Below are 21082 nucleotides of genomic sequence, written 5' to 3' on the forward strand. Positions count from 1 at the left end.
GTGTATTTCGTGGCTCTTTGCAGGAGCTTTCTGCAGCCCTTCCATAGCTCTTGCAAGCCCGTGTGTGCATTTTTGTCCCAGGGAAGAGCATCCTTCCAGGAGGAAGAGAAAAACGAACAAAATCCACCAGCAATTATCCCTTGCAGGTGAGAGGGAGAAAGGAGTTTAGGGGAATGAAGCTGGAGGATCCAGAGACTCAGAGAGGAAAAGTAGCCCGGACAGGAGACTCTGCCTGCTAAAGCCTGAGCTCTGCTCCACAATGGGATTTCTCGTGTCTAAAGGAAACCTCTTCCTCCTACTCTGTGCCAGCATCTTTCCCGGTAAGTTTGAGAAAGCTTTTCTACCCCTGCGCTGCTCTTCAGCTCTTTTATCCCTTATCCCTCTCAAAAGCACACTGCAAACAGCAAGGAATTTCCCCCGTTTCTGCATCCTCCTGCCCCATCGCTCCCCTAAATACCCGCCTCTACCGAGCAATGCTTCGATTTTATTTTTCTGCTCCTTGTCTGATTTGATGGGGAAAGGGTTAAAGCGGCGGTGGGGACAGGAGGGAGAACATAGGCAGGGGCTCCGCATCCTGCTCCTTGCCCGGGTAAAGTGTTCATGTGTCTCCGGGCTACAGCTCCGGCTGGGGGGAGCACAGCCAGAGCTCAGCTAATGCTTCCCTTTGTGTAATCCAGGGCACCTAAAGCCTAAATCGGAGCCATGTTCCACGGGGGGCGAGGGGGGAGCCCCCGGCTCCCTCTCTGTGCCGGAGGATGCAGCCGGCTCGGGAGTGCAGCTCCCCCGGCAGCCCCCGGGAAGAGAAACGGCTTTAATTTTTAATTACCAACAGGCACTTCCGACGGTTTCTGTCGTGTACGTGCAGGGTCAGGGATGCTCCTTGCAGCCTCCAACTTCTAAAGTCCTTGTTAAGGGAAACTGAGCTCTCGTTATCCAATTTGTGCTCTTCCCCACCCTTTTCCTTCACCCATTGTTTTTGTGAAAGACCAGCTATGAAGGTTAGTGTAAAAAGCTAAATTTCAGTCTACCTTTTTTTTTTTCTTCTGATGCATTTGATGCCAGGTTTTTTATGTGTAAATCTGATCAAAAATCCCTATTTCTCAGCAGGAGGCGGCCTTTTCCTTTTTGTCTTGCCCTTCTAGCATCCCTCTTTCCTGCTCGCAAACTTCAGTGCTAGAAACTTGCTTCAAAGTGGCCATAAAGATTAAACCAGATTCAGAGGAGAATGGCACATGTAATGTTTTTCAAATGGTTTTACCGATGCCTCCCCTTTCTGCAGACCCATTCTGCTCTGCGATAGAAACTCTACAATTGGGATTTGACCACAGTGGGGGAATAGAGAAATACATGGGGTAGTAGAGAGGCAAGTCACCAGGGTGGCATCACCCTCCCATGTGTCCCTACCTGCCCATTGCTGGGTTTAATGTGGGGATCCCACCCCAGAGAAGGTATCGGTGCTCGGAACTGCATGGGTTTCACACCTCCGTGCCCCACACCTTCCCCACAGCCTTCGGCCACGTGGAAACCCGAGCCCACGCAGAGGAGCGTCTCCTGAAGAAACTCTTCTCTGGTTATAACAAGTGGTCCCGCCCCGTCGCCAACATTTCCGATGTGGTCCTTGTCCGCTTCGGCTTGTCCATTGCCCAGCTCATCGACGTTGTAAGTGCAACCTGTCTGTGGAACACGTGGCCAAGATTAACTGGGTCGGGGCTCGGCTTCCGGCGTATGTGGGTTTTACTGGGTTGGGAAGAACTTTGCTTTCAGCAGAGTTTTCACACAAACAGCTCTGCTGGTTTGAGGGGTGACTTGTGAGTAGTTGGTCACCAAAGTGCATCCTTTATTCTTCATTTACTCTAAGCAAAATCCCAAATTCCTGGTCAAAACCCATAGGACTGATCACAGCAGAGCAGTGAAGCAAGTGGTATAAAAGCCAGAGAATACTGGCTAAAGAAAGAAGAAAGGGCAGATTTGGAATTTGAGCCATTCTTATGAACAAGCTAATAGAAGCAGTGGCTTACATGTCTCTGGAAGATAACTTGTCTGAAGAGCTTTCTGCAAATGAAAGTTTTGAGGGTTATCTAATCTGTCAGATACTAACAAGAAAATAGTTTCTGAGTGTTTGCTGAAATAGAAGTTACACGTGTGCAAACTGCATATGTCGTGTACAAAATAGAGTGGTTTGCACTCCGGACCAATGTGCACTGAAATGGTATTTAAAGGATTATTCTGTCACAGTGTGGTGGGGTCAAGTGCTGGATCCCAAGGAGATCCCTGCAGGGCTGCAGATGTGAAGCACAAACACAGGCTTTCTAGCCTGTGCAGACCTTCCTCCCGGGTGCTTCTTTCTCCTGTCTCTGTTTGCATGCAATGCTTCCAGGGCAGCATGTTCATGTAAAGGAACATCTCGTGAACAAGTACAGACCTTGCTTTCAGAAGCTCTCTCTGTCACTTTTTACTATATTTGTGTGGCAGAATAAATGGGGTGGTAATGCAAAGTGCATGCAACTTAAAAACACTGGTGTGGGACAATCATAACAGACAACTCTCCACATATTATATATTGTGATAAGAGCTTTGAGATGCAGAGGGAATGCAGCTGGGATGACATGAGGGGTGGGAAATCAAAACCACTAGTTGCTAGAGACCTGCATCTCCTTGTGCAGAGGCCATCGTCTTCCAGCTCTGCAGCACATAAATTGTTTCCCATTCCTTTCCTCTCTCCTACGTCAGCCAGAGGCGTCCAGGGCAGTTTGCAGTTGCTAATGTTGAAGTTGTATGGTTCTCATCTGAATTATTGATAAGACTAAAGATGAGACATTAGTGACTGTGGAGGCATGAGAGAGACTTTCCATTATGCAGCTGCTGAATCGTGGAAGAGGGGGGATCGATACACCTACTTCACAGTGCTTTTCCCAGTTTACTTAAGAAGAATTAATCTTCTTAAAATCATGTCAGTGGTTAGAAGTGCAACAAGCAGGCAGTTCTGTGCCAGGATCGGTGGGTGCAGCCAGAGGAGAGCTCTTGTCCCCTCCTGCCCTGGTCTGTGTGGTTGGGGACTGGTGACACCCCTTCCACCACTGCAGCATTTTAACTGTCCCTCCGCCCTCCCGACAGTGACACTGTTTTGGTGCAAACCCCGCTGTAATTGTTAGACCCAATGACAAAAATATGAAAGGGAAATCAGAGCTGTATTCAAACCCTGGCTCCTGCTGACAAAAGCTGGGAGGGGGATGACACAAGAAAAATCGATGTGGAACTTGACATCCCTGCATGTCCTTACCTCACCCTGGTGTGCTGAGGGTTTTCTAAGCCCAGAGACAAGTGGTGAGTGATTGAGCATGTGTCCAGGAGCAGCCACTGAGGAACATGTTTGAGCTTCTATGCCCATGTCTCTGCAGAATCTGGTGTGCTGTGTTCACCTTGAGAAAAGAAACCAGGCGGTGTAACACCACCATCCTGTGTGGAATCCCCTGGTGTAACACCACTGTTGGCTGCGGGATCCCCCTGGTGTAACACCATTATCGGTTGTGGAATCCCCCACTGTCCTCAGTCTGTGCAGGAGAAGGAGGCAATCGGTTGTTAGGACATTGCAAACCTCCTACAAGAGAAAGCCATGGGAACAGGGTCATTCTTGGCATGGATCAGGAGGACGGCAGAGCCCTCATGTGTAGTGATCGGTAGGCATTTCCACCAAGGTCTGCACCCAGAAAAGGGAGGAAAATTCCAGTAAAGGGTAGCACCAGTGCAACTGGGATCCCCAGAGCAGGGACAGTGGTGGAGACCCTCAGATGCTTGAATTGCAAAGGGGTGAGAGCAGCAGATGCTCAAGGGTTGGTCCAGTCCACAGCATGGCAGCCCCTTCCAGTGGCATTCATCATCTCCCATTGGCACCCAAGGGAATAGCTGGATATTTTCCCTTTCTTTGTTACTCATTTAAATATTTTTTGTATTCCTCCTTCCTCTATGTGCTTCTGGTCCCCCACCCTGGACAAGTGTATCTCTGATCAGGTTTTACACTTGGTGCCACAAGAGCAGTGGGGAGGCTCAGCCCACCCAAATCTCCTGGCTTTTAATGTTCAGAATTAATCTTGAACTGCCACAAGGTTAATGACAAGCAGTTTGCTTCCAAATGAGCTCTGTCAAAAGAGCTGGTTCTGATGCCGACCAAAGAGAGAGAGAAAAGAAAGAAACACACAAATAAGCTCTGAGGTCTTGCGTGACACTTGAATCAGACCATCACAGGGCTCTGCCCCACATAATTTGTCTTAGTTATTTATGTAGGAGTTGTAACAGGCAAGGCAAGCGGTGATTAATTCTACTACAGTGCTGCCAGCATGATATCTGCCTCACATTACTTAAATATATACACATATAGTTCTGTCTTTCTATACTATTTGTATGTAGAGTTGGGAAAAAGTCTACAACTTACAGCATGAGTATACACCAGGCTGTTCAAGGGTTACGTGTCAGCAGAGTAGCTTGGGTTTATTCAGAAAATACAACCCATTGTGCTCTAGGTTCATGTATTTGGTAGAAAGAGAAACATTGCTGAGCTTCATGTTTCCAGACCTGTGTTCACAGATAATTTTTCGCAGTAGAAGTACTAAACACTACTTGCAGATGAAGCTGAGCGTTGTAATCCATGCACACGTGTGAGTAAGGATCTATGTATCCATCACTCCACTTCAGTGCTCAGGGCAAAGCCAAGCTGGGGAGCTCTTTGCCTGTCCCCCTTGTCCTATGCTGGACCTACCAGCATCAAGGAAAATCCCAATAAATTCAAGTCCGTCTGCTCACAAGATCGCTGAGGTGCAGTGTCAGCTGTTCAGTGGTATCAGACAGCTGTGTCCTGTCCCACGTTAACTGACAGAAACATCTGCTTGTTATTTCCAAGATGGAATTTGCATTTATTGCAGAGTTGATTTATAATTACAGAAATGAAGTACAAATTAAGAGAAATTCAATTAGTTCCTTGGGCTGCCGCACCCGCTTGTGTAACCAATATATGATCTTGCATTTCAGGACGAGAAAAATCAAATGATGACCACAAACGTGTGGGTGAAGCAGGTAGGTGCACCAAAACGTGTTTTTCCATGTTCCTTTCCAGTTTTGCGATGTGAACTCTCCCAGCTTTGTAACCGCCTTGCTTTGGCAGGAGTGGCACGACTACAAGCTGCGCTGGGACCCCCAGGAATATGAAAATGTCACATCCATCCGAATCCCCTCGGAGCTTATTTGGAGACCAGATATTGTCCTCTACAACAAGTAAGTGTGAGAGCTGTGCCCACAAGGCAAACCCGTCCTTGCAAATTTTCTCTGCCTGTGCTGCCAAGGTGCTTTTTGCAATTGTTTCTCCTTATTTTGTTCTCTGTGGTTGAATTCCATGTAGACTCTCATAATATCTGTCCCAGAGGTGCCTTAAATGATATGATTAACATTCGTCACAAGGTTTTTGTTCTCCCAAGTATCCTTTCTCTGGACAGTGGGTTTTGTTGGGGGATGCCAGGTATTGTCTTTTCTTCACATGTTGGAGACACAATTAAACTGGATTTGTGCTTTCAGCTCTCTTTAATTTCACTTCACCAAGGAGCTCTCCCCTAATTCATTCCTGTCAACTGGAAAAGCCAGTTACTGAGGATGAGCTTAAATAAGGAAAATATGCTGAAATATTTCAGACTTTTGTGTCTGCAAATACAGGTTTCAGGTCAGCCCAGTACCATTCTAGAATTTTACTGAAATAGATATTTGTTCCTAACACCCAATGCTTGAAAACTCTCTCTTGTATGGACACTTCCTAGGGAGCATGTGGTTGTTTTCTTTCTTTCCTTTGGAGTCTGTTGATATTCTTTGAAAGACTGTCCAAGTTCCAAGACTGTTTTCTCCTTGGTTTATCCCAGCAGAGCTCTCCATTCTCTTGGATGTAGGGTATCCCAGTCTCCCTCCCTGGCACAGGCTCTAGAGAAGATACTTGCTGCAAGCATCAAACAAAAACATCTTTGCATGTGGCTAACAGAGAAAACATAATGGAAGACAGGCTCATTTTTAATAAACAGTTGCCTGGTTCTAGTTCGATATGATTTTGCTTTTGTTTTTTTTTTTTTTTTTTTAAAAAAAGGCTGAGGGAGGAATCTGTCCAGCAGATTGTGAGCTTTGGAGACTGAGGAATTTGTCATCATTCCCATTAGCTTGTCTCTGATCCTCAGTGGTGTGGAGCGATTGCAAACCTCTTGGAAATCACTGCACCTCTGCACAGCACCTTTCAGAGATTAGACTGATGCAAATGACTAATTCACAGGCACTTGGACCGTCCTACTCTACAGGGACACACTCTGAGCATTAATATTATATTACAAGTGCCTCACTTTGCAGCCAAGCAAGGTGTTCACAGCTTCCTCTGGAAAAATATCCTTGTCCTTTTCATTGCTTAATCAACGACAATGGTAAGGATTATTATTTTTGGAGCTTCTGGTGGTAGTTGTGATGGACCTTAGTGCCAAAGGAAACAGTGCTACCCAAACCTCCTCTTCTATGGGACTTTAGTGCTTCAAACTACCCATTTGCTGGAGCTACTGGTACATGAGAGCCTGAGGTGTCATCTCTGCATCTGCTCCCTTGGCTCACCCCTCTCATCACGGTTGGTGAGCATGTTCCATGCAAGGAGGGTTCTAGCAGTAAAGAAGGAGGCCTGGGTGTCCTTTTGTGCTGTAGACATGTTGGGATTTCATGCTGAAAACAACCTTTGGCATCTGGCCCTGGCAGGCGCTGCCCTGCTGTCCCAGGTCACTGTCACTTGAGCAGCTACAGGGACTCCAGGGAGCAGCTGCCTGTCTGCTGGCCACAGCAGCTCTTCCAGAATGTTCTTGTCTTCTTCTGGGGTCTTTCAGCCTTGCCCATCTTATTGGTCCTGACTCAGTCTGACTTGTAGGGAGGGATTTCAGATGACAAATCTAACCTGGCCACCACACAGGGACGTCTCGTGCTCCAGCTGCCCAAACCCAAGCTACATCCCTCCCTTTATCCACATGTACCATTAATAATCATGCATTCCTCTGTCAGTTGTCATGAGCCTATCATGCATTTTTAATTGGTTACTTTATCCATGAATTAAACATGGATGTAGGCGCCAACCATCAGCCAGTCAGTAATGGTTTTCCATTAATTCTGTACCTCTTTGCAGCTATATTTGCCCGAGCTCTTTCATACAGTCTGGTGTAAACTGTATTCTGTGCTGCGATATACTTCTCTTTTCTGCCTGATTTCCTATCAAACACATTTGAGGCTGCAGTTAACATCTTAGTTTTGTTTTTTTTTCTCATTGTACGTATCTCAGCTAGAAATCTTTCAGAAAGAAAGACTTTGGAAAGACAGCGAGTAGTCATGGGTGATGCTAACAAGGATTCCCTCTCATATTTTTTATATATATATATATATATAGTTTAGAGAGAATTTAAAGTAGATGCAGATAATTTTGCATCCAAAAAAGCAAGAGAATGTGTGCAGAGACCTTGGTGGAGGAGAGCAAGCAGCCACACTGGCCTTTTGCACTGATCAGGCTTTTTAATGCAAATTATTTATTGCTTATCACATGCTCTGGCAACAGTATGGTATTTCTGTTTGGGATGGTATCCTTTGGAAAAGAGACTTTTTGGGCAGGAGATTATAGAAATGTCTCTTCTGTTTTCATCTTGGGGTACGTATAGAAATGTTGAAATTTGAATCGATTTGAGATTTACATCTTTAAGGAAACTTAACCTCTTGTTGTGATATTATTCTCATATCTAAGCTCACTATTGTCAAAAACTTCCATTTATCTGCTCTAGAGGCCCGAATTAAATCAGTAAACTCAGCTGGTTTGGCCTAGAGAGTATAGGTACTTGTCGACATTCATAAGAAATCTAAAACTAATTAATATCCTACAGGGAAATTAATATGCTGTTGAATTTTTGGGCTTGATAAGTTCCAAGACTCTGTAAATAGTTTCTACTAGATGTGACAAAACACACGTATAACAGAGGAATATGAGTTAATAGTGAAGCAAAAAACCTCTTCTTCCCTGCCAAGAATACCAGCTGTTCCTTATCTGAGCCTGTAAAGGCTCTTCAGACACCACCAAATCATTTATAAATGAATTATCTAATCCTCTGCATTGACTTATTTTCCCATTCATGAATGGACTTCAATCACGTTTTAGTTTTCCTTCGTGTATTTGGCTTCTCCACCACTGTGTTGAGCCATTTGGACTCCATGCAACATAAAATCTCCAGAAGAGAAAACCCTGAAACTTGCAGGTTTGCAGCCAGGTTCTGCCACAGGCTGCCAGAGGAATGCGAGACCGTGTCTCTCAGCCTGATGGATGGGCAGGAATCTTGACATGTAAGTTCACTGGCTAGTTTTCAACTGAATATTCATGATAGCGTTTGTCTTCTCTAGGCTGATTATTGTAAAATCTGGGAACAGTCAAACTTCGAATTTTTTTTTTCTCAGTATTTTCTGGTATTAGCTGTTCCAAAAAAGAAATCCCTGCCTTAGCCTCCATAGTCACAAAAAAGAAAAATCAGACATGAAGGGAATTCAAATACAAATTGCTGTAATTAGGAGCAGAAAATATCGGGAGGAAGTCACCCATTGGTAATATGGACACAAAGGATTACTGGAGTGGGTTAGAAGATCATCTGGCAGGCGGCTTCTGAAAATCATGAGAAAGCAAAGAGTTCTTTTGAAGTGCACTACAGCAGCTTGTTCTTTTGAACTACGGTCTGATGTTTGCAACCAGTGAGTTTTACGGAATAATGCTGGTTTCCTGACTCATCCCGAAGCTGTTTGGGGGAGAAATACCAAAACATGCCCCAGTCTAAACTTTAAAATATTGCAGTCATTCTTGACATTTTTAGTTGTGTGTCCTTGCACAAATTGTGCCATTTTGCACTAGATTGTACTTAAAATAGGCCTACCTATAATTGTTAGTTCACACTTAAGCTTTCCTTATTCTTCTGGGTGTTTGCCTGTTTCTGAGAGGAATTAGGTCTCTAGATGCCTTTGAGATTTGCTGCAAGTTCTGTCCAGCAATACAGGAATTAATAGGAGGAAATCTATAAGGGGCATCTCTCCTGGGCTGTTGCTGAGTGAGCATCCAGGACTTCTCCTGCCATTATGCTCCGGACAGAGACGGAGTTTTGCCTCCCAAGTGCTGACGAGGGTGCTCAGCAAAGGGAAGAACTGAAGCCAAATGCACAAATTCAGCACTCTTAGAGCCTTCGGAGGAACTTGTTCTTATCCCATCAGCGTAGCACAGCCAGTTCTGAGACAGATGCCTGTTTCACTGAGGAACAATCAAAATATCAGTTACCACTGGCTCTTAAAGATCCAAAGCAAGCAAAATCTGTGATGTGACCTAAAGAATTACGCATTGGTGCACAGAAACTTCCATCTATGTACCCAAGAGGTTTTATACCCAAGATGCCAAGACATTGGGGATAATTAAAACCCAAACAGACAGGGTCCCAATCCTCTTGTAGCTGACCCCATTTTGAGTAGGTAGTTTGGACCAGGTAATCTGTGCATTTGTAGTTATTCTTTTGGTAGGGCAAAACAATTGTTAAACTACATATTCTCTGGTTTGCCTTTGGAGAGTACTTTAATCTGAATATTACAGAAGAATCTCTTTAATAGGGTATAGGGTACATTCTTTAGAGAGGTCTTGAAACTGCAATTTTTCTTGGTTACCGCTGTTTGATGAAAAATGCTTTAAATGGGGACATTCTAGCGATATGTATACAGCTAATTTTCAGGCTTTTAAAGCTCTGTTTGGATTTAAATTCTATCATCAGAAATTAAAATAAATGTGTGCCTCATTTACATGCATTTTGAAAACATTTAATTTTGCGAGATGATATATCTCCCAACTGCAGGAAAATAGAAACCAGGAAAAAAAAAAAAGAAAAAAGAATAAAAAGCTTCTCCATCAGCAGAGCTTTTTAATGAAATATGGTTGATGGCTGCCAGTAAAACAATGCCATTCTCGAACCCTTGTAAACTTAGAAGATTTTAGAAGAGCTGCCTTTATTCTTGAAATGAGGTATCAAAGGCTGCAGAACACGGCAGCGCTATTTCTGTTGGCAAAAAAAATAACTGACTGTCTTCTCTCTTTATTGGTGTGCTCTGTTGTGTTTGACGTGAAAATATAAGAGCTCCAGTACTTTATTAGAGACAGATTTTGAGAGCTGTCAGGTCAGGGTAATCAGGAGAGTCTATCTTAATTCTCAAGTTCTTGTTGTGATGTTTGCCTTGCACTCGCCCCTTCTTCCAAATGGTTTTTCATGACAACTGTCACAACACCGTGGTCTAGACTGAACGAGATGAAAATGTGCTACCGCTATAAAGGGACTGCTGCAGATTTTCTCCGTTCTTCTCTATCAGATCTCCCACCTTCCTGTCTCAGGAAATATTCCTGTTATGCCGTCAGGGCTGTTGGCACCACTTGGCCAGGAGCGGCTTTTCCCACAGCAAAGCTTTCTACAGAATAACCAGGTTTCCCCAGTCTCCCAACTCCAGACTTCATTTGCAGCAGGTTGTCTCACCTTCGTCCCTTGGAGGAGGTTGGGAAGAGGCTTTGGAAGACCGGCAATAACCAAGTGACCTTGTTTGCTCCTTCTCTTGTGTCAAGAGGAGCAGACGAAGGCCTCACCCAACGAAAGCATCGCTCTCGGTTCACCCCGTGTCGGCAGCGTGCCAGTGAGCGGAGCTTCCAGTCCCCTAAACATATGCTTGAAGGTCCAGTGTGGGTGGTAAGCTTGGAGAAGGAGGCAAAAATATGTGTATGCATGAAGGGTTAAGAAAACTGTGAACATTACCTTTGCGTGATATATATATATATATATATATATATCTGGTTTGGATACAGTCTATGTGTAATAGCAGAGCTAATTTACCCTGCTTACAAATTACTCAAATAACTCTAAACTGAACTGCAATGAGAAGTTCAAATGTGCCCGGTGAAGTCAGGAATTGTTTCACAGCCCTGTTATGTTGGTGAGGGGGAAGCAGGCGGGTTCCAGGGTGTTTTAGGGCTCCTCAGAGTCATTAGCTGACTCGCAAAGGCAAGAAGCGATTTTGCTGCTGCTTTCACTCCTGCCGTGATGCTTCAGGCAAAATGCAGCTTGGAAGGCAGGCCCAGTGTTATTTGTAATAATGTGTGAGCTGAAGAGGACCCAGGATGAGGCTGGGTTTGTTAGGCAAGCAATTAAAAAATATCTTCCTCATCAAAGAAGCAGATCATTTATGGGAATAATTGACACATGAGATCTGCAGCATCGCACTGGTCACATCTACTCTTGAAGAAAAAAGGTATGTAAGTAGTTATCCAGAGACTGCAAAACTGCTGGACAAGACATTTCTGGGAGTGAAATGCAATTCTGTGACTTATTATTGTTCCTAGATGACTTTTTAGGAAGAGTTTCATGCCTTTTTCCAACAGTTGTCATAAGGAAAAACACATACCTGTGTTGTTTACCCAGCCACTTACGCATTGCTCTACTTAAGAAGAGAAACACTAGTAGATGCTCATTATCCCTTTTCGGTAATATTACTCCAATTATAAGCATATTGTTCCATTAATGAATGATTTAATCATGCCTCAGAGATCTCATTAAATGCAGAATTGGATTCCAAATTCCTACAGAGATCTAGAAAGAAAACTACCGAGAACAGCAAACACTGGACTGTCACCTGCTGTGCATGTTTCATGTCTCAGACTGGCTTTACAATGCAGGCACAATCCAGGAGAAAACAAAAAAAAGAGATATTTTTCATCCAAAGCAAGTGATCCTGGAGTGTAAATGAGATTTAAGAAAGAAAAGGGAAGAAAGGGAAGAAAGGAATTGGATGGATGGTACAATGGCATTGTTTGGGTTTATTTGCATCCAAGTAAAACCCAATGGTGGTTTTGCCTTGGTCTCTTTGAGACATCAGTCTGGGTTTCTATATATTTTTAGCTTTCCTGTTCTGAATCAAAACAAGAAAAAACTCACATTTTATAGCTTTAGAAAATGAGCAATACTACACCAGTCACACTGGAAGCTGGTGTGGTAATGAGGATGCTTTGTAGGGCAAGAGGAAACATCAGAAAGTCTTTTTTTTCCCCTCCTTTTGCATATGAATGAATGGAGGTTCTCCTAAAGAAACCAATTTAGGGAAGCTCCTCTGCCTTCAGCCTCTTGAGGGATCCCACCGGGCTGTCCCTGTGCTGTTTATGTTGCTGCTGGTGAGGAAGAGGAGAGGTGTGACCCCGCGGACCCCGTCGTTGTACGGCTGCTGTCACGCCACATCTGAGATCTGAAGCAACCGAGCGGGGACAAGGGACTTTGCCCATGGCTGGAAAGTGTCTGCAGGCGGGATCGGCTCCAGCCGGGCGGGCTGAGCAGGAGCAGAGAGGTTTCTATCTATATCAGCCTGAATAATTCATCTCAAGTTCTCAGCAGAAACTCTTCCTTCCCTGCTCAGCTTCCCATTTCTTTAGCAGCGTTGCTCTTTACCACTCGGCATCTCACAACAGGCTTTTTCCTCCATATCCCCGAGCTCTGCAGCAGCTCCAGCTGGGTATGTAACAGTCCCAATTCCCTCCCTACTTTTTGGATGCTCTTTTCTCTGTTCCTGTAGCTAGACTTGAGTGCATTACTCTACAAACAGATTCTGCCTGCTTTATTCATTTGGGATTTCAACCTGGTGAGGACAGGGCTGGGGATCCCATGCCCAGAGTTACTGAGTCTCCCTCGTTTCTTCAACACTATAACAGACTGAGTATGGCATCCCTTGGTGGCCTTTCCTCCCCCAAATTCCCAGTGCACTTGCTTTTCCTGTTGCCTTTTTTGTTCTCCATCCCAGTCTCGGTGTCACGTCACGGTTCTGTGGGAAATCAGAGTGCTTTTCTCACACTGCCCAGCTGAGAAAAGCAGATCCAAACAAACAAAAAAAAGTGCTGTTTATGCAATAGTTTTTTCACCGTCTGGAAAATGGCTTTCCACTATAAAATCCTGGGTTGTTAGCTATTTATCTTATACCAGCACGCAGACCTCAACTGAGAGTCCTAGTAAGAAGATACAATAAGAGACAGATCTTCCTGACTGGGAAATCAAGAGATTAACTTTCATTATTCCTATTAATAGGATGTTCTCACTGTTTTACACGTAACAGACTGAATGATTATCCAACACTGTTTCATTTATAGCAGCTGTCACAATTAATTCTGCAGAGCCCGCAGCCACAGTACCTGATAGTGGTTCTTCCCACATCTGTAAAGCAAACTCAACCCTTTTCAGGGCATTTGTGGGACACCTTCGAGGAAAACTTGTGTATGTTCACCTCAAAGACCTGACTTACGCAAGGTGCGGGCTACATTTGTATGCAAATTCAGTGCGTGCATAAGAAAACAGAGTTAAAATAGATTGGATGGATCCAGTGCTTGCACATGATGTTCATCTTGCATCTCCCAGGTGGCTTGAGTGCATTTTTGGATGCCAGGCACTAAATGTTCTATTTCTTTGACAGAGCTGAGAAGTCACAGAGAAGCCTTAGTCTTTTTTTATCTTCTATTTCCCCCCAGTGCTGACGGTGACTTTGCAGTCACCCACCTGACCAAGGCCCACCTTTTCTACGATGGGAGAATTAAATGGATGCCACCCGCTATCTATAAAAGCTCCTGCAGCATCGATGTTACCTTCTTCCCCTTTGACCAGCAAAACTGCACAATGAAGTTTGGCTCCTGGACATATGACAAAGCCAAGATAGACCTGGTGAGCATGCACAGTCATGTGGACCAGCTGGACTACTGGGAGAGTGGGGAATGGGTCATCATCAACGCTGTGGGCAATTACAACAGCAAGAAATACGAATGCTGCACAGAGATCTACCCTGATATAACTTACTCCTTCATTATCCGGAGGCTACCACTGTTCTACACGATCAACCTGATCATCCCCTGCCTGCTGATCTCCTGCCTGACTGTCCTGGTCTTCTACCTGCCCTCTGAGTGTGGAGAGAAGATAACCCTGTGCATCTCCGTGCTGCTGTCCCTCACTGTGTTCCTGCTGCTCATCACAGAGATCATCCCATCTACCTCGTTGGTTATCCCCCTGATAGGAGAGTATCTTCTCTTCACCATGATATTTGTTACCTTGTCTATCATCATCACTGTCTTTGTGCTCAACGTGCACCATCGTTCTCCGCGTACCCACACAATGCCTGACTGGGTGAGGAGGATCTTCCTTGACATTGTCCCACGCCTCCTCTTCATGAAACGTCCCTCCACAGTGAAAGACAATTGCAAGAAGCTCATTGAATCCATGCACAAAATAACCAACACACCAAGGCTTTGGTCTGAGACTGACGTGGAGCCCAACTTCACTACCTCATCCTCCCCCAGCCCCCAGAGCAATGAGCCATCACCCACATCTTCCTTCTGTGCCCACCTCGAGGAGCCAACCAAGCCTCAGCCTATCTGCAAGTCCCCATCTGGACAGTACTCTGTGCTACACCCAGAGCCTGTACAGGTGACCTGCTCCTCTCCACAACCCTCCTGCCACCCCCTGAGTGACACGCAGACCACCTCCATCTCGAAAAGCCGATCACTAAGTGTCCAGCAGATGTACAGCCCCAATAAGACGGAGGAAGGGAGTCTCCGCTGTAGGTCCCGGAGCATCCAGTATTGTTACCTGCAAGAGGACTCTTCCCAGACCAATGGACGATCCACTGCCTCTCCAGCATCCCAGCGGTGCCACCTCAATGAAGAGCAGCCCCAGCACAAGCCCCCTCAGTGCAAGTGTAAATGCAAAAAGAGCGAAGCAGCCGGCACGCCAGCGCAAGGAAGCAAGACTCACAGCGCCAAAGAGCAACACCTTCTGTTGATGTCCCCAGCCCTGAAGCTGGCAGTGGAAGGTGTTCACTACATCGCAGATCACCTGCGGGCAGAAGACGCCGATTTCTCAGTAAGTATGCTAACTTAGCATTCTCTCCATGGGTAAGTCAAAAATTATTTACTAAAGAAGCCTCACTAAACTTAGGGATGTACAGAGAGTCTACTTGTTGGTGCATGTTCAGCCATCCCTGACATTGTGGCTTTTGAGCACGTTGGCACAGCTGGAGAGGTTGTCCTTGGGGTCTTGGCTGGCACGTGAATCAAGCAGGTAGCACAACCAGACCCTGCTCAGGGCTGCTTTAAAACAATAGAATTCTCTAGCAGAAAACAAGAGTAAAGTCGTCTGTAGGTAGGAAGGAGGCAGCTAAGATTTACATCAACTGGTGGGAACATAGCAAAATTATTCTTTATAGAGAAGCCTCTGAGCCATGGAGAATTCACACTTTGTGTTTTATTAATCATTGACTGTGGTTGCTGAGCCCAGGAAAGCAAATTCCTGAAATAGGTTGTGGATGTGGGAAGCGCGTAGTAGTGTGGGGACTTTGCAGGGTTTGTTTAGCTCTGCTTGATGTGATTCCTCGTCAGTGGACTTCCACTGGAGCGGTTGGTGCTGTGCGGGAAGGTGGGTGGACAGACACATTTCACACTTACTCTGAAGGGGTAAATATGGCTACAAATAGAGAAGGGAAGTAGAGGCTGAAAGAATTTCTTTTAATGGAGATGGTGATGCCCATATAAATACCACATCCTTTCACACCTCCTGTAGCTCTTCCCCTGCAATACTATGGATATGGTGTGCTAGCTAATTATGGCCATAATGAAGGAAGCCACAAGGCAACCTGAAGTTAGCGTTCTTGCTAAAGAAAAATCTTACCTGGCTTTTCCTAGAGGGATTTCTCAGCAAAAATTCTTTCTCAGCTGTACTTACAGTTTGATTTTCTCAAGATTTAGAGTCAGTGCAAGTCATAGTGCTTTTATGCAAGACTTCCTGGGCATGAAGAGAGTCTTTATATTTGCATTTTTCACAGCACTGAGCACTTAGCAACAGCAACAAAAGATTAAGTGCTGCTGTCCATTTATACACTCTTTGGTACCACAGTCTGAGAGGTCTCTGTTCTTTAATGTATTTCACTTCACAACATCCCTTTGAGGAAGTAACTGGTAATTCCTCATGTTGAGGAGTGACAGGCAAAATACAGAGATGAGGTGACCTGTTCAAGGTCACAGAACAAATCTGTGGCAGAGATGGGCTGTGAATCCCCATCTTCATCACTTGACAGCCCAGCACTCTTTGCTGGGCTAAAGCACTTCACAAGCACATTAGGACTGTGGGAATTAAACTCTGTTTTCTCTCCTCCTAGTAATAATCGCACATAAAGCCATGGAAGGCAGTTGATTTTAACTCATTTATTTCCCCCAGGTGCAAATGAAAGAATATTGCACCAATATTACATCCCATTTCAACCAATTCTCTTTCTGCTAAGCTTCTTGATATCACTGGGAACCAAGTCAATGAATACCTTGAGTTCTTTCCTTTTAATCTGCGATTGCAACTTTCTGTAAAATGAAAACAAGCTTTAGAAGCCACCTTTTTTTTTCCTTATACCTTCCACTACTCTTCCCTCTTTAAATGAATTATTATCCTGAGGACAAAAGGTATTTACAGCACTAAACATCAGAAACAGAAGAAAAGGAGGAGTTTTGAGGGTTCTGGTCAGACCCCCTGCCAGCCCAGTGAGGAAAAGCACCAGGAAAACATCCCTCAAGGAGCAGAGAAGAGTCACCCCCAGGAGAAGCCTCCAAACCTTCCCACAGTTTTGTGCGCTTTCACAGCAGTTTGGCACGGTAGGGAGAGGTTGGGTTTTCAGATTCGGGGGAATTTTCACTGAGCTTGGTGCGAGGCGATATTATTTTATATTTTTTTTGGATGCAAGTCATGTCAAGTGGGAAAGCACATTTCTTTTTCTCCAGGTGGAAATGAGAAAGGAGGAAACGTGATCTTCTGGAATTGAGATGTACTACAAGGAGCAGAACTGATCTAGTAAAATGAGAGTTTATTGGGGAAAAAAAATCAGCGCTCAGGAATTTGCTTTTATCTTAAAATGAAATTGTGGCATTTCTTCATGGAAGTTTCGAATAAATCTGTCAGCAGGAAGCTCTGATGCAGCCGCAGCCCCTGAGACACAGCTCACTGGCTGGCTTATATTTTCAGAGACATGCACCTTCCTGGAATGAGAACAGAGCTGCTTTTGAAGGTCCTGTCTTTTTCTAAAGCACCATTGCCACAGGGGCAGTGTTTCTAAATTAAAAGTAAATAGCTCATTTAATTAAGTGCTTCAGCAAAGAGAAAATGGGAAATGCAAGAGGCAGTTGTTTATTACCAAAAAAAAAGAAAATCATCTGCAAACAGTACAAGCACCATGGTACACAGGGGAAAAGGCAAGAAAAATTGTCCCAGCATATGATAGAAATGCTGTTAGAAATTAATTAATAAATTAATTAATACAAGGTGTGTGTCACACACAAGCCCAACTACCAGACCCCAACAGCACCGAGTGGAAAACCTTTTTGTCCTCATGCCTGTGCACATCTCCAGACTGCTCTGATAAAAAGAATTTTAAGACAGCTTAAAAATAAACCAGGAGAAAATATAGTTGAGCAGGAGGAAACATGGGCTAATCTCACCAGTTTATTTTTAACAAAGTACAGTAAAACCACCCGGGACTGCTCTGTCCCCACGCTCAGACCTGCACAAAGCTGGGCCAGGGAATAGCAGCAGATTCCCTTATTTTTCAGCAATTTGGGGGTGGGGGAGTCAGATGGCTCCTGTCTCTGATCCTTTCCCGAAAATAGTTTTGAATGAGCTTCTTAAAAACTAATCAAAATACAGCTCAGGAGTTGGGGTGGCAGATGTTGACAGCTGCAGAGATGTTGTCAGAGAGGCCGCTGCAGATGATGCTCCACGTGAGGTGCTGGACCACAGGGAAATGTTACAGCACTGTCAGGAAAAAAAAAAAACTAGATAATTTTCATTTCCTCCTGCTTTTTTTTTCATTGTTGCTCCATAATTTCCAATTTCACCCTTCCCTGCTCTCGGTCTGAAGCTGGATATTGATTTTGCAAACATCTGATGCACTCCCAGCCATCATTTTCAAGATGGGCTGAGTTTTTTTATGCATACATCATTACATTCAAAAGCAAATTTCTGTTGAACTGTCCAAGTTGTTCCTCTTCTCCTCTTCCCTCTTCTTTTCTCAAAAACAAACTCATCTAGTTCATTTAATTACTTCTTGTGATCCAGCACTTACTTTCACTAGCACAAATACTCAAAAAAACTTATTTGGCCAATCCAGATTTCCTGTTGGAGATCAGGTGCTATATTTCAGACTTTCTTTACATTAATCTTACAAATGCAGTCATCCAGATCTTGCCTTTCTCACCAGGAATTTTAATATCAGGGACTCACTCCAACTCTCAGCAAGTGATGAAGAGATAGAAAATATGTACAGCAAAGGGGAGTTATCCACCGAGACCTGATCCTTGGGATGAGAGAATTCCTTGCAATTTCCAGGGTCGCTATTTCTTTTCTTCATCCTAACTATAGATGGATGTACAATCATAGAAGTACAAGGTTTCTCCCAAGAAGACAACAACCTTCAGCATGAACCTTTATTGTTTTGTTTTGGCTATTGGATAGTAACAACCTGCTTAACTTGATGCTATATTTAAAAGGAATAAAATTATCCATTGCATTAAAATATTTAACTGATTTTTACACTTTTGAAAATGCCCAGGTGCTCCTGAAATTTAAAATTCTTTGCTCAGACAACAAATTATGGGGAAAATACACATTCTGCAGCATATGCCTCCTTTCTCATTTTACAAAGCTGCTTATTGAGCCAAAGAGCTGGAGCAATATCAGTGATTTAAAGGCTGAACCAAGCAGTCCACAAGGCAAATAATGAGGGTGTAGTTAAAGAGCTCACTTTGCTGGCATTGCTTCAGCTGAACGTCATCTGCAAATATATCGGAAAATTCATGGTCAGGTCATGAAGGGTTCAGCACACCGATATGAGGTAAATGCACACAACTTACCTGCAAGGAATTCTCCTCTTAGCTCAATAAAATATCACAGCATTGGTCACAGAAGCCAGGATCGTACATTCTCTGACACACTGTGATTTCTCTGTATCACCCACAAGGTATCAAATAAAATCTAGTTGTGCATCCGTGACTGATGAAGAAAGAGAAGACTCAGGGTGAGTTTTTAGAGTCGCTGTGCTGTGCTCAGAGTGTGTTTGGTGCTTGACAAACGTTTTAGGATCTGAAGTTGCCACTGTACCTGTGAAAACATCATCAGCTGCAAATAGCTATTTCATTGACATTTGGATTGCTTTCCTCACCCAAATTAATTTTCAGCATAATCAGCAAATTTTTAAAAATATCTATATATGTAGATATCTCAATATAGGTCTCATAGATGTGTTTTAGCTCACACCTACTGTTCTGGGCTACTCCCTTAAAACAAATGCAGTATCTCTGTGCTCTGGCTCTGCTGCCTCCCTCTCCTTACACCACATTCCTGACTTGCTGCAATCACGGCACCCAAAGAGGTTCAAGCAAGCTGCTGTGGAGATGTTTTCCCTTAAGAGGGAGGCAGAATGCCAAAATTTCAGCCCTTGAGCCTATTAATCACCAAGTGGTATATTGTAGGAAATTATGATGGGTACAGCCGTATCAAATAAAGCTTTTCCATCTGATCAGTCCACAGAAAGAAATTAATAACAGCAATGTAATAAAAGAGGTTTTCATATGTATGGGGTTTCTCACTTAATGAAATAGCCATTTACAATTCGTGCCTGATGGTATTAATAAGTACTAGACCTCCCCAGAGAGGGATTGCTAGAAAATCTTCCCACAGCAAGACAAAAAGCGGGGTGAGAAGACTTTTTTTTTTTTTAATTTGCTGGTTCATTTTCACTGCTTACTCACCCAAAGCTGTAAATCCCTTCACAGAAAGAGTTTGGCGTCGTTAATCTGTAAGCAAATCTGTTTATAGGCACGGAGAAAAGAGTAATTTCCTTCCACCCAGCCCCACCATCCCCAGCTTGAATCACAGCCTCATTTATACAACCAGTTACAGCTGTTGGTCATGGAAAATGGGATAGTGAGTGTGCAGATGAGCTTGATTGTCCACAGGCGTGTGTCTGGGGAGCTGTGAACAGGGTTTGCAATTGCACGTGTACACCCGCGCTGTAGGGGAACCTCTCTCCCACATCAGCAATTGATAGAATAAACCTTTGCCTTTAAATAGGACCACTAAATGTAAGTGAGACATTCCCCTTTCTCTGGACTAAAATTAAATTATTTTATGCATATATATCTAAAGCACTTATATATATATATAAGTAAAGCATATATATATAAAGCATATATAAGGCATATATATGTAAAGTACTAATCATCTTCATAAACTTTGATCGCAAATAAACAATAGTGGGCTTTTCACCTCTGTGTTCCCAGGTGAAGGAAGACTGGAAGTACGTCGCAATGGTCATCGACAGGATCTTCCTCTGGATGTTCATCATTGTGTGTTTGCTGGGGACTGTTGGTCTCTTCCTCCCACCGTGGCTGGCAGGAATGATCTAGTATAGCTACATAAGGAAGAAAGTATGTCCCACTCTATGGATTTCAGCTCACCTGGAAGGAGAGAAGCAGAGAGTTGGAGGCAGCCCTTTCAATATTTCACTGCGTGTCTGCGCTTGAGTGGCTCCAGATCTCTCTGGGAATACTTTCCAAGGTCTCATCATATTGCCACGCCATTTTCATTTCCTCCATCTAATTTAGGGGAAAAGTTCTAATTAAAGTTTGTACATAGCATGGTGGCATTCATTGGTATATACTCAGCAATTTAAGAACACGAGCTTGTTCCCTAAAGCAGCACATGAAGAGGCTTCGCGTCTACAAACCAGCCCCTGGCAAATTAGCTCCAGTCATCTTCAGAGGTCTCGGTGTGCCCTGCCTAGTGATTTTGCCCTGTCAAGCTGAAGTGGTTCAGGACTACGTGTCCCTGTATGAGTCATTTTATAAATAAATAAAGTTCCAGATCTGGGATACCTGCATAACTTGTGGTTTGTGGTCGGCTGGTAAAGACAGACAGACTGGAAAGGCTGA

The 21082-nt window shown here is 44.0% G+C and overlaps 1 protein-coding gene across 1 annotated transcript; it reads left to right on the forward strand.

Annotated features, from left to right (window-relative positions):
• Nucleotides 1-259: 259 nt before the first annotated feature.
• On the forward strand, nt 260-20712 carry CHRNA4 (cholinergic receptor nicotinic alpha 4 subunit; the record flags this gene model as incomplete). The annotated part of the gene is made up of 6 exons (XM_082065419.1): nt 260-320; nt 1508-1659; nt 5023-5067; nt 5156-5265; nt 13598-14978; nt 20432-20712. The coding sequence occupies 6 exons, from the start codon at nt 260-262 to the stop codon at nt 20555-20557; spliced, it is 1875 nt and encodes a 624-aa protein (XP_081921545.1). The 3' UTR covers nt 20558-20712.
• Between the last annotated feature and the right edge of the window lie 370 nt (nt 20713-21082).

Source organism: Streptopelia decaocto (assembly GCF_964273445.1).
Source record: "Streptopelia decaocto genome assembly, chromosome: 14".
Lineage (NCBI taxonomy): Eukaryota > Metazoa > Chordata > Aves > Columbiformes > Columbidae > Streptopelia > Streptopelia decaocto.